Below are 15,852 nucleotides of genomic sequence, written 5' to 3' on the forward strand. Positions count from 1 at the left end.
GCCCTGTTCGGGCACTGAAGGCATATGTCAGACTCACAGCTTCTCTGCGGCAGTCTGATAATCTGTTGTTTGCTACTCAGGGCCCTGCGAAGGGCAGGCTCCTTCTAAACATCGTCTTGCACGTCGGATTGTGGACGTGGTGGAACAAGCGTACGTTTTACAGGTTCGCCAACCCCCTGCTGGTGTACGGTGCCATTCCACCAGAAGCATTAGTGTGGCATGGCCACTATGGCGGGGGTCACTCTGGAGGCTATATGTCCAGCAGCCTCTTGGTAATCCCCGAATACCTTTGCAAGGTTTTACAGGGTTAACTTGGCCGACTTTCACCCTTTGGTGGGGATCCTATCCCAGCACGCATCTTCATCCCAGTGTGGTGGGCGTGCTTTCAGGGTTGTTTATTTCTGTGTGATTCCTCAGGACTCTGTTGGTAATCGTCATCCAGTGCTTTAAGCACCGCCTCTGGCGGTCAGTAGGGATGAAATAGAACGAAAGTTACGACTGTAACTACGGTTCTATGAATCCCGGATGACCGCCAGAGCGCTCGGTCCCTCGGAATCATCGTGTTGTTCGCGAGAAGATTAAGGGACTGAGCTGTCGTTGTCACGTGATTATATGGGCTTACCGGTGTCACCGGGGGTCACACGTGACCATGTTGGTATAAAATTCTCGACCTGTGCATGCGCAAGAGTGATCATTCAGTGCTTTAAGCACCGCCTCTGGCGGTCATCCGGGATTCATAGAACCGTAGTTACAGTCGTAACTTTCGTTTTCTATCTGAAAGAAAACTGTTATTCCAGTGACAATACATCTGCTGAAAATCTTAATATGGCAATAATGATGGTAAGTATTGCGATTAAGATAGCTGTTGTGTATGGCTATTTTCTTCTTTCTCATTTCTGCTTCCTACCTTTTAGCATTTTAAGCAGTTATTTGTTACTGTTGTGAACATATGCTTCCATGACATTCTTTAGCATTTTGTGTTTTAAAATAAATGTTTGAGTCATAAAACAAATAGAATTTTTTTACGGGGGGTAAATCTAGTGAAGAACTCTTGGCAACTTCTCTAGTGCATATAATGTGAGATGGATTCGCTTTTGCTAGTAATATAAATAAAAGGAAAGCCTGGAACAATATTTTAATTCAGAAATGGATTGCAACCCTTCACAGCCAATTTTCATAGGTTTGTGTTCTGGGTTTGTATAGACTCTGTAATTTTGCTAGAACATTTAACTTGCTATTTATTGTCAGAATTATTGCAGCAACCTGATCAATAGCAGAATATTAAAGTTATATCTCTCATGGCAAAAATAAATCCAGAAACGTGAAGGGAACAGAAATATGTGCCTTAGTTCTACAATTCAGGAATCAATGCATTTTTAAACCTTGGACTGAATTATATTTTTACGTTGCCTTCAGATGACAACGTTTGTGAATTGGCGCTGTATAAAACAAATTAATTCAATTGAACCGATGCTGTTCTAACTTCCTGTCCTGTAGCTGTGCTGCAGTGCTAGCACAGAGATGCTGTTCTGTTTCTGCCCTCTAAAAGGCTGCAGCGCTTAGTTTTTGTGTTTTTTAAAATCTCTGCTTGTAAAACAATCTCACACATTAGGAATCAGTTCTGCTCCCCCGTATGTTTCAACTAGGTCGCCATGAATCCAGCATCTGAATGGATTTCCTTCCTGAATGCTTCGACAGCATTGTCCTTTTATTAGCAGAAACATTCTGTCCAGCAGATGATCCACTTGTCAGAGCTTGTTTTCTGGGCGGAAACACTAAGAGGACCCATTGAGCCACCACCAGTGGACCCTGTCCCAGTTAGAGGGACTTGGATCTATAAGCGGGAGCGTTAAGTAGGACAAGGACGTCCCACATCAAGCTGCTGCAGTCTGTGTGTTCATTATCAAAGATGCTAATGAAGAGGTGCAGGTAGAGGGGAAGCCAAGAGACGGCAAGGGGAGATATTCACGCTTTAAAACGAGGGTGAAAATTAGCACAAAGTCAATTCAGGGAAAGTTTGCTGGAAAAGAAACTCTGAAGAAGTTCACAGAGAAACGGTGTGGGAAAGGTGCTTTGGAGATTTTAACGGAGTTGGCTGATGAGAGCCAAGGAACGACAGCAGAAAGTCAAAGCGTTCATACCGGAGGAATTTTCAGGAGGAGAGATTATAATATGGCAGGAGATAACAGAGAGGTATGTGGAAATAGATGGAGGCTGAAAAGAGAAGGAAGTGGGGCAGATTAGATCCCGCAAAGGATCTGGAGAACACGCACACAAGTCAGAGGAGAGCCGCTAGAGAAGGAATGCGCTGAGATGAGCCGCCGCCTGCCGAAACCTCTGGAGGAAGAGAAGATGATATCAAAGAGAGGAAAACGTACGAAGAGGCATGTAGGCAAAAGAGACGGAGGTTTATATGCCACGGAAAGTTTCTATTTTGGATCAGTGAAGCTACAAAACACAGCGATCCATCTGTTTGTTTCATTTGGGATGTTGCTGCTAAAATCCTGAAAATCTGACAGTTCTAGATAAAAGCAGTAAAGTGGGCTGAGCCTTTTAAGTAAAAACAGATCCGTTTTAAACACAAAGCCTGAATTACAAAGGCAGCCACAGAAAAGCCTCAGTGATTGAACGAGAAGGCTGATAAACAACTCAAGCAGGCAGTCTGTAAAAATAGCTTCTCTCTCTCTTTGCTTTTTTCGTCACATGTTTCAGATCATCAGACAAGTTTTAATATCAGACTAAGAGGACCTGAGTAAATAAAAAACAGCTGATTTCAAACTGATTTATTAAGCGGGAACAAAACTATCCAGACGTACCGGGACGCTTTTTTAAAAATAAAAATGCCCCGTGTTCTTAAATTCTGAATTATGACTGATTAGCTGCATGTTAATTTAATTAGAACCTGTCTGACAACAGGAAGTAGCCTGAAAGATCCCCAAAAGCATCCCATCAGACCCTGATCTAAAGAAAATGAAAATCACACGAGTATCAGTGTAAAAGCTATTACAGAGACTCCAGAGAACCGCGCTGAGAACCATTATTAACAAATGGAGGCAACATAGAACCGGGGAAAACCTGTCTATATGTGGCCAGCCAAACCTACTGAAAGAGAGCATTTCCAACTTTTCCAGGCGATCACAGAGGAACCCAGAACAACATGTGAAGCTCCACAGGCCTCAGTGCCTCAGTTAGGCTCAGAGGTCACGATTCAACAATAAGAAACGGAGACCGAGCAAACATGGCGTCCAAGGGAGAAGATTACGAGAACTGGGGAATAACAATGAAGAGTTCACAGAAACGGGTCGATGTTTCTGTTGTTTTTGTTTGTTTTTAAATCAAAAACAAGAAGATCACATGAAATATTGTAAAAATATTACAATTCCAAATCACTCAGTATTTCACTGCTCACTATATTTCTTGAGGTCCAGATGAGACGATCCCAGGGTTTGCTGGTCAGACGGATTAACTGATTTTATGTTCACATGTTTTTTTTTTTTTTTTTTGCACAAAACAGATCATATGACATATCAAATGGGCAAGAGGGAGAAGGAAAAAAGAGGAACAAAAGCCATTCTTTTCCTCCTCCGTCTGGAAACCTTGCAGGAAATTCCCATATTTGGCTCCTTTCCTCCTCCTCTCCTCCCACACCTTTCTCTGCTCGCTCAACAAAACCCTTCATGGAAATATTTCCTCCTCGCCTGAATCACTCCTTCTCCCTCTTAGCGGAGGTCATTTCAGCAAACTAAAGACTTGACTTTATTTGTGAGCCGGCCCCCCCCCCCCGTCGGCTTTCTGGGCCGGAAACGGTCCGGGGGTTCCGACCGGAGCGGCCTCACCGCTCAGCGTCACGTTTGACGGCGGAGTCGCTGACACACTGATGACAGAGAAGCTCGGCGCGCGGCCACGGCTACTCATTAGCTGCGTGTGTATGCGAGCGGAGGAGAGGCTGCGCTCAGGGCTTGTAGTTACACACATTCTCTCCATCTGGGCCTCAGTAGTGGTGCTGCTTTTATTGCCTGGGAGGAAACGGTACAGGCTGCGGTCTGTCATTGTAGCCCTCCAGGTTCCAGATGGAGCTGAGGGAGGACTTTCAGCTCCATCTCAGAGCGACCGTGTTCATTTGAGGGTCTTTAATGTGACACACACACACACACACAGGGCCATTTAATGTTCAGGGTGGGAAACCGCCAGCTATGAGAAGTCTCTTTGACTTGAGGCAAACTGAGAGCGGAGCATGCGATCATGCTAAATGCCCTCCGTGCAAAGTGCTAAACTCATTTCTCGTTGCATGACGTAATCTGACTGCGAGTAAAATTCAGCGTTTGTTTTGAGTGCCTTTATCCAGCGGCAGAAGGAACTCTGTTAGGAAATGTCGTTTTTTAAATAAATCTAGCGGTTCCTAGTAAACGCTGTTCCTTATTACGGGTCCAAACAATAATAATAGTGTCATTGAAACCTACATTACAACGAAATTTGTTCTCTGCTTTTAACCCATCACCCTTCGGGAGCAGTGGGCTGCCATGTGCAGCAGCCAGGAAGCGTTCTGGGGGTTAAGGGTCTTGCTCAGGGACCCAGAGTGTAGGCAGTGGGGATGGAACCGGGTACTTGCATCCTTCTCTGAGCGCGCTGCTCTAACCACTAGGCCACCAGTCCCCATACACCGAGACGCAGTAGGCGATTTGGGGTTAAGTGCCTTGCCCAGGGGCACATCGACATGTGGCAAGGGGAAGCTGGAATCGAATCCACAACCTTCTGATTGCCAGACGACTACTCAACTTATCAAGGCACAGTCGCCCTAAGTCTTCGCTTGTATAAGATCATCTGTGTCTCCAGACTGTGACTCCCTTAGTGCCTGTTTTAGTGAAGTATCAATGAGAAATGACCCCCAAGGCGGTTTTCTCTTTGCCAATTTTCAAAATGGAGAAGAGGGTAAAATGTGTCGTTCAAGTAGAGATTGATTTAAAAGTATTCCCAGATAAGAGAGACATGTGTTAATCTTCAGAAGTCAGAGAGAGGCAACAGTAGAGCAGCCGTCTCTCTAAAGCGGCTCAGATTGCATAATCTGACCCAATCTGTATAATATGATTGAACTTGACTTTGTAAAGTGCCTTGAGATGACATGTTTCATGATTTGGCGCTATATAAATAAAATTTAATTGAATAGATCTACCGGCTGCATGAACTCGAGGCTTTGAAGCAACTCAGTTTGGCTCAAACGTGCTGCAGGAGGACCCGAAGGTGTCTGATTAAGAAGAGCTCGTCTTATTGTATTTCAGTACTTTAATGTTAAGTAACTGTGTTGTTTTTCCTCATTGCAGACATTGTTCACGAGAACCTGAAGATGGGTTCTGACGGGGAGAGCGACCAGGCTTCAGGGACATCTTCAGACGAGGTTCAGTCCCCGACGGGCGTCTGTCTGCGGAACAGAGTCCACCGCAGGATCTCCATAGAGGTGAGACCCCGTCATAAACACATCCACACACCTTTTCTCCCTCTGCTGCTGAGCGCTGACGGATGCCTGCGCTGGTAACCGACTCTCAGGCGCTGGATGTCAGGATAACTGATGGCGCTGATGCTCCCAGAGGAGCCCAGGAGAAGCTGGCAGAGAGACTTGAGGTTTTTCTCCTTGTCAGCTGTCGCAGCATGAAAGCAGAATGGAGGATAGCTTTTACACCAAGCGGGTGTTTGAACGCGCTCCTGTTATCGGCTCTGGTGCGGTCGGTTCCTCTTCATCGTCACCGTGGATCAAGCTCCAATCAGTAAAGGTTTTTGTTTTCATCAAGCAGTAAATGCGGTGAAATAGCCAGAGGTGTCGGATGTGATAAATGGGTTCTGTCCTTTTAAGCAGCTCAGCTGGATGAGCTTGAAGAGCTACCTGCTGTTGTTTGGGGGGGGGGGGGGGGTTACACCCACTGCTTTGTAATCCCATAGAGGATTGTGTGAGCACATTCCCTTGTATAGTAGGTACCCTCACATGAAGAGAGTAGAGGAGGACCAGCCACTCAGCCTGAAGTCACACTGCCCCCTGCTGGCAGAGAAGACTACAGAACAAATCAAACTGTGGCGTCTCTGATGTTAGTTCTACCTCTCCCTCACAACGACGCGCACGCTGACCTATTTTTCACTTGGTTTGAACGCTGGGTGCAGAGGAACGCCAGGATGTGGTGCTGATCACTTGAGCCAGCACACATGTGTGTAGTAAAAACACACACTGCTGTTACAAGGAAGTAACTGTGCTTCTGGAGCTCTGCTCAGAGCCCACAGTCGAGGTTTGTTCTTTTAACCACTAAAAAAGTTTTGATATCGTTTCAAAAATATAGAAGCTAAACCTAAACAAGATATCTAGAACATTTATTTTTATTGGGTCATGAAAAGCAAAACCAGCAGAAATCCAAGATCCAAGAGGCTTAATCATCTTTCACAGCTCCAGTTCTGTGGGAATTACTGATTAATTCCAGTAAAAAGGCAACAGTGGGGTACGCCAAGCCGTATTTGGGCTGGGACACGGATCAGCTAACACATCAGGGTCAGAACCCGGTCTGGATCGCGGTCCAGCCACTTTCTGACTCGGTGAAGATGAAGTGGAAAAGACCGGCTTGTACACAATGCTGACCGGACCAAAGTGGATGAAGAAAAAAATCCAAGCTCAAGTAAAATTTGGTGGTGCAGTAATTATCCCCCCTGCTGCTGATGCTTAGCACAGCTCAGGTAAACGGCGCGTGCTCTTTCATACAGAGAGACGGACTGTTGACTACTCCTCTCTGGGTCGTCGGCTCTCCTGGATCACGTCTAATGCGCTCCTCTCACAGGTTTCCTGCTGGGTCTGGGTCCAGAGGCTGAGCTGTTTTATTGTCTGCCAACCATTTCTGTGATGTGATACCCAGTGGATTTACTTCCCGTCTCCCGGTATCTCCAACGGCAGTTTCCCACCTTAGTGGTTGAAGTGGCTAATCTGGACCAGACCTTAACTGGTCCTATGAAAGACCAGGCTTGGTGTTCCTCAGCCAGCTCTGAGCCTTTCCATTACGTGACTGTAAGCGTCACACCCAGCTCTGTGTTTTAACCGTTCTCAGTCTGATGTTGGATGGAGACGAGACAAACGTGACCCAGGAGTTTTCAACAGGTTGGTTTTTGGTGTCCACAAGCTTTCTGTTGGAATCACTTCCCTCCTCTGGCCCAACTCGGAGTTGGAGCCAAAATAGAACCGGTTTATTGGGCCAAAGGAAACAGAACTGGTTCAAGGTCCATGGCACTCTAGGTTAGCTGAGCTTCTGGAGGCGAAACAGGCACAGCATCACACGTCCTCCTCCTTACATTTTTACTCTGCTTTGTCGTGCGATTTGCTTCTTAAAACCATTGTCGGAACATTTTTAGTCTTTTTTTTTTTTTTACTGTAAGGCAGGGGTGTCAAACTCATTTTGGTTTAGGGGCCGCATTCAGCTTAATCTGATCTCAAGAGGGCCACACGAGTAAACTCATTACAAGATTAAATAGAACTAATAAATGTGGACTTGTTGTTGATTTTTATATTAAGTTAATTTCACTTTTACACAATATATTATGAATAACCTCAGCGTTTTTAAGAAAAGTATGTGCAATTTCAACAATACTTTTACTCAGTTAAACATTTACTTGTGCATTATGCATAGGAACTGATCACAGTGATTGTACAATGTTGACAAAACATTTATTCAAATTTATTGGAACTTAAAAACACTGTCCTACATGACAAAATACATCAAACAGATAAAAATTAAGGAATGATTTAAATTTTTCCACACCTGAAGCTTAATCTGCTAATTAAAACACAGCGACCCTCGTGGACAATATAGGAACTGCATATTTTCAATTAAACGAAGTACATGTTTTTTTCAATAATTGTTTTATCATTCTCTTCCTTTTATCTCCTCTTTCTTTCACCTTTTGTTTTTTTCTTCTTGTTCTTCCTTTCCTCTCCTACTTTCCCATTGTAGTGTCCATATCATTTGAGATATTCCTTGCATGAATCATAATTAAACTATTCACATTCATAAATCAAGCGGAGCACTATGGCAAATTGTTCGGCGGGCCGGATCCGGCCCGCGGGCCGTATGTTTGACACCCCTGCTGTAAGGTATTATTCCAATCCTTGCCACATTCAAATACAACCTGACCTCTATCCTAAACTTTGAAAATGCAGATTTTCTTTGAATCATTGCAGCACCAGCTGTGATTACAGCTGTGGTCTTCAGATGACCTCACATTGCTTTGGTCTTAATCTCGCCTCCCTAAAACCTTCATCATGACCCGGTCTCGGTGTAGATCTAGACTACAACACTATTTTTTTTTCTATCACATCTTGTCTGTTTGTTGTGAAAATGCTCAATCTGTGTCTCATCTGACCAAAGCACACCGTTCCAGTGGAGTTTAACAGAGGATTGCATTTGTGATCACATCCCTCCTAACTGCTGGTTTTCATCTAGATGGTGTTTAATGGAGCCTCCAGACACGGACCGTCTGTAATGATAGAAATAAAGTCCATTTATTATTTATTATCTCCTATTATTTTATTGACAGTATAATTAAGAGTAAATCAGTGATAAATTTAAGGCATCGTCTCAAATCTATACTGGGCATAATTCTAAGCTTCCCCTGTCAGATTAATGAGCCCTTTCCTGAGCAGAGAGCTTGAGCTGCTGGTGAGATGTGTGGAGATGGTCTTCTCCACGTCGGGCTGATTATGTACGCTGCGAGCTGTCAGGCCTCCTGGGGTTTGATGCCAGGATAAAGGTCTCCAGAGAAGAAGCTGGAGCATTTACACGGCAACAGCCTGGATGCTGCCGGGAAGCCCGGCTTCAGATGCAGAGCTGCGAACGTTGGCGCGTTTCATCTAGGTCCTGCTGCTCAGCCGCGGTCAGGGTGCCGCGGCCCGGCCTCTTATTTTTACCTGGCAGAAGGCGGTAATCGACCCGATCCGTGCCGTCGGAAGAGGGGGGAGAAGAGATCGAGCTATTTTAGACACGGCACGGATGTGTGGGTGGCATCAGAGCACATTGTCTCCGGCTTCTTAGCGCTAAAACATACCCTGCTGCACACACGCTGCCCTTTTTACCGTCTGTCACGTTGCAACAACAAATGTCAAATGTGTGTTTTATTTGGATTTTCTGTGACAGACCGACATGAGCAGGAAAGCAGTGAAGAGGAAGTTAAGAAAAAAAACCTCCCATTTGCAGTAGAAGACGACAAGGCTGAACGCCGGCACTGCACCTCACCTTAGGATGCCATCCCCATGGCGACACATGGCAGTGGCAGCATCATGCTGTGGGATTTCTTTTATTTTTCCCGGCTGGGAAGGGAAGCTGGAAAATCAAACATCACCCTCTACATGTGGAACGCTGCTGGTTACACTGCGCCAAAAGATTTGCACTACCAATTGCACCGAGTGGCGTTTCAACAAACTCTTGACTTATAGGGTTTGAGCGTGGGGGTTTGCCAGAGCTGTTAGATTTTCCTCTGTAAGGGGTTTCAACAGCGATCCAGCTTCCCTTCCTACTTTTTGTGTCAATGTGAAAGCTTTTCTAAAGCACCGACCGCATGCGTGCACACGGCCGGGCGGAGGAAAGGCTCTCTGGGCGTGCTGTGACGGGAGCAGAGCAGCAGCAGCGGCCCGCAGCCCTGACCTCACGTCGCTAACGCTGTAGGTCAGGCTTTAACGAACCCAACCGAGGACTTTCCCGTCTCCCTCCTCAGCCCTGTGCGACGTTCGATATGAAGCGGATACTTGGATCCAAACGCATGTGTCTGTGTGTGTGTCGTTGCAGGACCTGAACAAGCGCCTGTCCCTGCCCGCTGACATCCGCATCCCCGACGGCTACCTGGAGAAGCTGCAGCTCAGCAGCCCGCCCTTCGACCAGCCGCTCAGCCGACGCTCCCGCCGGGCCTCGCTGGTCAGTTTCAGCTCCTCGCCGCGCCCGTTCGTGTACCCTTCCCAGTTTTTGCTGCGCTCGCGCTCTCATTACCGGGCTCCCTCTGTGCTGGTTTCCATGGCAACTGGGCCCGGTGAGAGGCAAAGACGGATGCATCTTTATGCCCATCAGGTTAGATGGTAAAATCTCTGCCGACTCACCGGTGGGTTTTATTTGCGATGAAGATGTGATGGTACTTCTGACGATGCACTAAATGACCCAGCTACAATTAATCCGTTTAAAAGTGGGCGTTTATCACTCATCGCTTCCCGTTTGGTCTGGCTACAAAGCTTTGAACAAGTTCAGATGTGTTTTATTTCTATTTCTGGCCGAATCATATTCTAAAATAGCACAATTGGAACGTCTGTGTTTATTTTTGTCTTTAAATGAGCCGGCCCCTGCGCCCCGATCAGTGTAAATCCCGTCTGGGTGGACGGTTGTGCACTGATTCCGTTTTTAGATGCATGTTCCTTGAAGATCTGGCTAAAAGGAGCCTGGAAGAGCTGAGTGCTGTCGGTTTCAGCGTAGCTCTAAGCCCAGAATTAGCCCTGTCTTTGAACCCATCAGTGAAGCAACGACTGAACATTCAGCTTCAGTCTGACCCTTTTCTTCTTGTCCCCTACAGTCCGAGATCGGTTTCGGGAAGCTGGAGACGTACATTAAGCTGGACAAACTTGGAGAGGTGAGGAAAGCTGGAAGCAGCGTTAGATCAACAGACGACAGCGTACATGCGCCTCACGCCTTTTCCTCTCTTGTTCCCTAAAACAATGTTGCGTTCAGGGGACGTACGCCACGGTGTTCAAGGGCCGCAGTAAGCTGACGGACAACCTGGTGGCGCTGAAGGAGATCCGCCTGGAGCACGAAGAAGGAGCGCCGTGCACGGCCATCAGAGAAGGTGACGTCTCCTGTCCTCCATGTTGGGCTGAGATGCAGCCGTTCCCAAAGAGTCCGTTAAGTTTGAAAAAGAACAAACAGGAATGGAAACATCTTTCTATTTCCAGACTTTACTCTGAATTCCTTTGTTTATATTTTATTCTTCCCTCCTTCTTTATTTGTGTCCTCTCTATCTTCCTTGTGTCCTAGCTTCCTCCCTCTTATAGTTCCTTTATTTGTATCCAACTCTCTGAATCTTGTCCTTCCTTCTGTCCTCGCTACCTTCCTTCTGTCCTAACTCCTTTCATTACTAAGGCCCTTCCTTCTGTCTTTGTGTCCTTTCCTTCTGTCTTCTTGTCCTTTCTGCTTCTTCTCAGTCTGTCCTTATGTCCCATCTTCTTCCACTCCTTTCATCCCTTTTCCTTCCTTCCCTGGGTCCTTTCATTGTCCCTTGTGTCCCTTATTCTTTGCTTCGTTCTCCTTTCCATGTGTCCTTGTTTCCTCGTCGTTTCATTAGTCCCCTTCTCCCATCCTTCCTTGTGTCCTTCGGTTTCTGTGTGTGTTGGTACCATGTACCGCTCCCCTGGCTGCTCTACACGTCTTTCTGAAATTAGCCATTAATGTTTGGATTTGATATTTTCAAACCAAGGTAAAGCAATTGGAAGTCTTGGAGACGTTTTTGACACAAAATGTTTGTTAGTTACGTGTCTAGGTGTTTAAAGTCCAATATTTTGTGAACTCCCAGTAAGCAGAACGTGTCCCAGTGTGACTCATCTGGTGCTTCTCGTGTTCTTCTGTGCAGTGTCGCTCCTAAAAGACTTGAAACACGCCAACATCGTGACGTTACACGACATCGTCCACACCGACAAGAGCCTGACGCTCGTCTTTGAGTACCTGGTGAGCATGAGGTCACACATTTAGGCGTGGCCGACCACACGCGGAAATACTGCCGCTATATCTTCTTCTGCATCGTGTCCATGACTTAGAGGACGTAGAAAATCTTGTCCTGCTGTGCAAGAACCAAGCTAACAATTCAAATTATAGGTTTTCATTTTAATTTTTAGTTGGTTGTAGTTAACAGATCATCGCTTGTTTTTCTAATGAAGGTGATTTTCTGTTTTTATTCATGCCGTTTCCATTCTTCTAGAACTCATTGTGTATGTAGAGAAAGAAAAATATGCTGTAAAGCGGCTAGTTGATAAGATAAAGAGGTAAGGTTAGATTTAGTGCTGGTACCCATGCTTCCTGTGATGTGGTGATCTTCTGTTGTAGGATAAAGACCTGAAGCAGTACATGGACGACTGTGGAAACATCATGAGCATGCACAATGTGAAGGTGAGGCTGGAGGATGGATTTTCTTTCATTACCCTGGAGTGCTCTCCTCTCTTATTGCTGCCATCAGTTTCCTTTGTTCTGAGGTGCATTAAGGCTCAGATTGGGCTTCTTCCACTTTCATTACTTCCTCTTTGAGCAATCAGAGAATGAATGTTGTTTTCAGTTTTCTTCCCTCCTCTCTTGACACGTCGTCATCACATCGGTCAGACTGTGCTGATTGCGCTTTTCATACAAATGTCACAGAATGCCTTCCGGAGGCTGAGAACAAAAAAGATGACGAAGGCGAGCAGCCGTGGCGTTAAGATCAGAAAATGGGATTTCAGCAATGCAAAGGCAGAATCTTTGTAAAACTGTAAAAAATGTTTATTTCAAGCAAAAGGAAATGATCAAGATGAACACATTTTAGATTTCATTCTTTTTAGAATGAAATTTAAAATGGTCATAGATAATGTTGAGTCTAAGATCGATAAACGGATAATTAAAGTCTAATTGAACTGAAGTAAAACCAATTTGCACTGAGACGAGACTGAATTACCAAAGTTTAAGTAGCAGTGGCACTAAGTCAGGCTTTCAGGACGGCTGAGGACAACAATAAAGGAAAGGCACCCCACCACGAGTTTTACATTTACCTTTAGGCACCAACAGTGGGTCTTTCAGAAGGACTCAGGGGTCTGGAGGGTTTCCAAGGCAAAACCTGATTAGATAAATAGGTTGGACTAGACCAGAAATATGTCTAAAATCCAACAGAAGCACCTTAAATCAATCCTACCAGACAAAGGTTGCTAATGCCTGGACCTTAGTACAAATTTCAGCACTCGTACCAGTTCTAATTGTAGTGAAGCCATGCTCTTCTTATAAAGACCAAAAAGTCACTTTGCTGTTATTAAAGCGTGTGTTAGAGGATCATCTCTGGATTAAACTGAGAGATGTCTGACGTGTTAAGTCCAATTTTAAATGTGAAGTAAAACTGTTGTATTTAGGTCTATGTTAACATCCTGGAGTCTGTAAAGTTGTCCAAACTAAAAAGGGCTTTGGATGTGTGGGGAGCTTGTTTGAACATGCGACAACAGTAAATCCTGAAACTTGTGTTTCCAGATCTTCCTGTTTCAGATTTTACGAGGGCTGTCTTACTGTCACAAGAGAAAAGTGCTCCACAGAGACCTGAAGCCGCAGAACCTCCTGATCAACGAGAAGGGGGAACTCAAGCTGGCTGACTTTGGTAAGGGGAACCTAAACGGCTCCTTTTTTTTTTTTTTTTTTTTTTTTTTTTTTTTTTTTTAAAGGGGCTAAAAACTACTAATACAGCCAGAGTGTGAGGATTTAAGCTAGGCTCTGATTAGTTACGGGCCGGTCGGAAAATCAGAAATGGTATCTGATCAGTGAGATAGCGTTTCCTAGTACTTCTGGTAACAGCGCCGCTCTTTTATTGTCAGAGTGAAAAAGATTTAAAGTTAGCCTTTTTTTTTTCAGTATAAGTGATAGACATAGTCAGACAGCTGCATATTCACAGCGTACGTTTGAGCCCAATTTCATTACAGAAGATTGAAGTGAAATATAGATAGGATTTGTCAAGAATAAACCCAAAAAGACATTTTAATGTAAGAAGCGACTAAAAATGTGTTGTTGTTTTTGTTCATGCAGAAATGCAGCCTCATGCAGTCTGTGGTTCTTTTAGGATGTGTGAGAGAGAGAGTGAGACTTAGAGCAGATAACAGGAAGGCTGGACAGAGTATTGTAAAGTATAACATTTAAATGTTTGCAGCCTTTTGCTAATGAGGAACTGATCTACCTTCTACTGGGAATCCACTGGGAGAACCTTGCTTTAAGCAATGTTAAAATGTTAAAGCCAGTGTAAAACGTAATTCAAAATCGCTTTGTTTTTAAATAATAAAGCCCTGTCTTACAGCGCCTCACATACTCTGACATCGTTTCTACTTGTATTATAGAGAATTGTTGACCGCTCATTGCAGGAAAGCTGTTGATTCTAGCTGAAATGGGCATCAGACACAAAACTCTGTCTATGTAGGAAAAGGCCATGCTGTTTTGTATTTAAGCGGCTCAGACGTAATTCTCCCTGTATGACTCTGTTTCTGTGTGATGTCGGTCTGCAGGGCTGGCCAGGGCCAAGTCTGTCCCGACCAAAACGTATTCCAACGAGGTGGTGACTCTTTGGTATCGGCCTCCCGACGTTCTCCTGGGATCCTCCGAGTACTCCACGCAGATTGACATGTGGTAAATGTCCTCTCATCCTACCCCCCCACCCCCCCCCCACCCCCCCCAAAGTCCTGCTGTCATGTCTGCTGATACGAGCTGTTTGTTCTGCAGGGGCGTGGGCTGTATATTCTACGAGATGGCTGCAGGTCGGCCTCTGTTCCCAGGCTCCACCGTGGAGGACGAGCTTCATCTTATTTTCAGGCTGCTGGGTGAGCGGCGCCGGCTGAACGGGACCATCAGAACTACTCCGGCTGTTATCCATCTGATTGTGGCCGCTCACTGTCTCTGACTTTGACTGTTTTTACTCCAGGCACGCCCACAGAGGAGAACTGGCCCGGGATCTCCTCCATCGAAGAGTTTAAATCCTACAACTTCCCCAAATACAAGCCCCAGCCGCTGATCAACCACGCACCCAGGTACCGTTTGTTGTTTTTCTGGCTCCTCTCTCCTCGCTCACCTCTGAGTTCATACAGTAACGTTGTGTATTCCTGAGCGTGTCCTGTTTGCCCGCCGCAGGCAGGAAATCCTGCTGCACATTAGAGACGGCTGTGCGCTTCCTTCCTCCCAGGAGTCCTCCACATTCCCATCAACCCATCCTGCTGGCAGATAGTAAACTGTTGCTCTTCTTTGTCGTCTTCTTTAGGCTGGACAGCGAAGGCATCGAGCTGCTGCTGGCTTTCCTCAGAGTAAGTGTCGCCTCCAGACAAACTTCTCACACTCTGCCCACCATTCTGCTCACCATGCCTGGCAGCTAAATACAGAAAATGAGCTTTATCATGATCCAGCTGTGCTTAGGTTTGGAAAAAAAGGGAAAATTGGTAAGAAAGGATATTTGATTTTCCTGACTTTTATCCTTCTTCCATATTCCAAAAGACAGAAGTCTAATAAAACCTAACAAATGCAATAGTTATTACATTGATTTTGACCAAATCCCACCTTTATTTTAACAATTGGACCATTACTGTTTTGGTTTTTGACTTGCTGACTGGATGCACATTTACAGGAAAATCAAAAAGACCGGTTTTACTCCCCTTTGGTCTCTAGACAGCTTTAAATTCAGATCAAACCGGAATCTGTGGGTCTGAAACGGTTCACAAGCTCTGTTAAAGAATCTGCATTGGGGCCTAAACCACGGCCCGACTTCAGTGTTTCATTATTTGTGCAACCCATAGATGGAACCTAGCTTCTTTGTTAATATGCTGTGCCATAATTTGCAAAATATTCTAGAAACTGCAAGGGGAAAAAATCTAGAGAGGATTGAGAGAACTGAAAAAAGTGTAAGAACCCTGAATGTGGCCTGCAGGTAAAATGGTCTGTCTCTACATATTTAAAACGGTCATAAATGATTATTTAAAGGTTTATAAAACGTGCTTCAGTTGGATTTCTGTGAATAACATAAAACTAAAGGTTGATCTTACTTTATAACTAACTAAAGCATAAGAGACATTATAAGCAGGTATTAGAAAAGCCATCTGGTTTAGAGCCT

The 15,852-nt window shown here is 45.1% G+C and overlaps 1 protein-coding gene across 1 annotated transcript in view; it reads left to right on the forward strand.

Annotated features, from left to right (window-relative positions):
- cdk17 (cyclin-dependent kinase 17) overlaps positions 1-15,852 on the forward strand; it is a 56,702-nt gene that overhangs the window by 37,085 nt on the left and 3,765 nt on the right. The window contains exons 4-14 of the mRNA XM_036148931.1: positions 5,319-5,452; positions 9,801-9,926; positions 10,570-10,626; positions 10,725-10,839; positions 11,620-11,714; positions 12,090-12,152; positions 13,248-13,371; positions 14,264-14,384; positions 14,478-14,575; positions 14,677-14,782; positions 15,010-15,052. Coding sequence (XP_036004824.1) covers positions 5,319-5,452; positions 9,801-9,926; positions 10,570-10,626; positions 10,725-10,839; positions 11,620-11,714; positions 12,090-12,152; positions 13,248-13,371; positions 14,264-14,384; positions 14,478-14,575; positions 14,677-14,782; positions 15,010-15,052 — 1,082 coding nt within the window. The remainder of the gene's footprint in view (positions 1-5,318; positions 5,453-9,800; positions 9,927-10,569; positions 10,627-10,724; positions 10,840-11,619; positions 11,715-12,089; positions 12,153-13,247; positions 13,372-14,263; positions 14,385-14,477; positions 14,576-14,676; positions 14,783-15,009; positions 15,053-15,852) is intronic.

Source organism: Fundulus heteroclitus, chromosome 17 (assembly GCF_011125445.2).
Source record: "Fundulus heteroclitus isolate FHET01 chromosome 17, MU-UCD_Fhet_4.1, whole genome shotgun sequence".
In the NCBI taxonomy this organism is placed as follows: Eukaryota; Metazoa; Chordata; class Actinopteri; order Cyprinodontiformes; family Fundulidae; genus Fundulus; species Fundulus heteroclitus.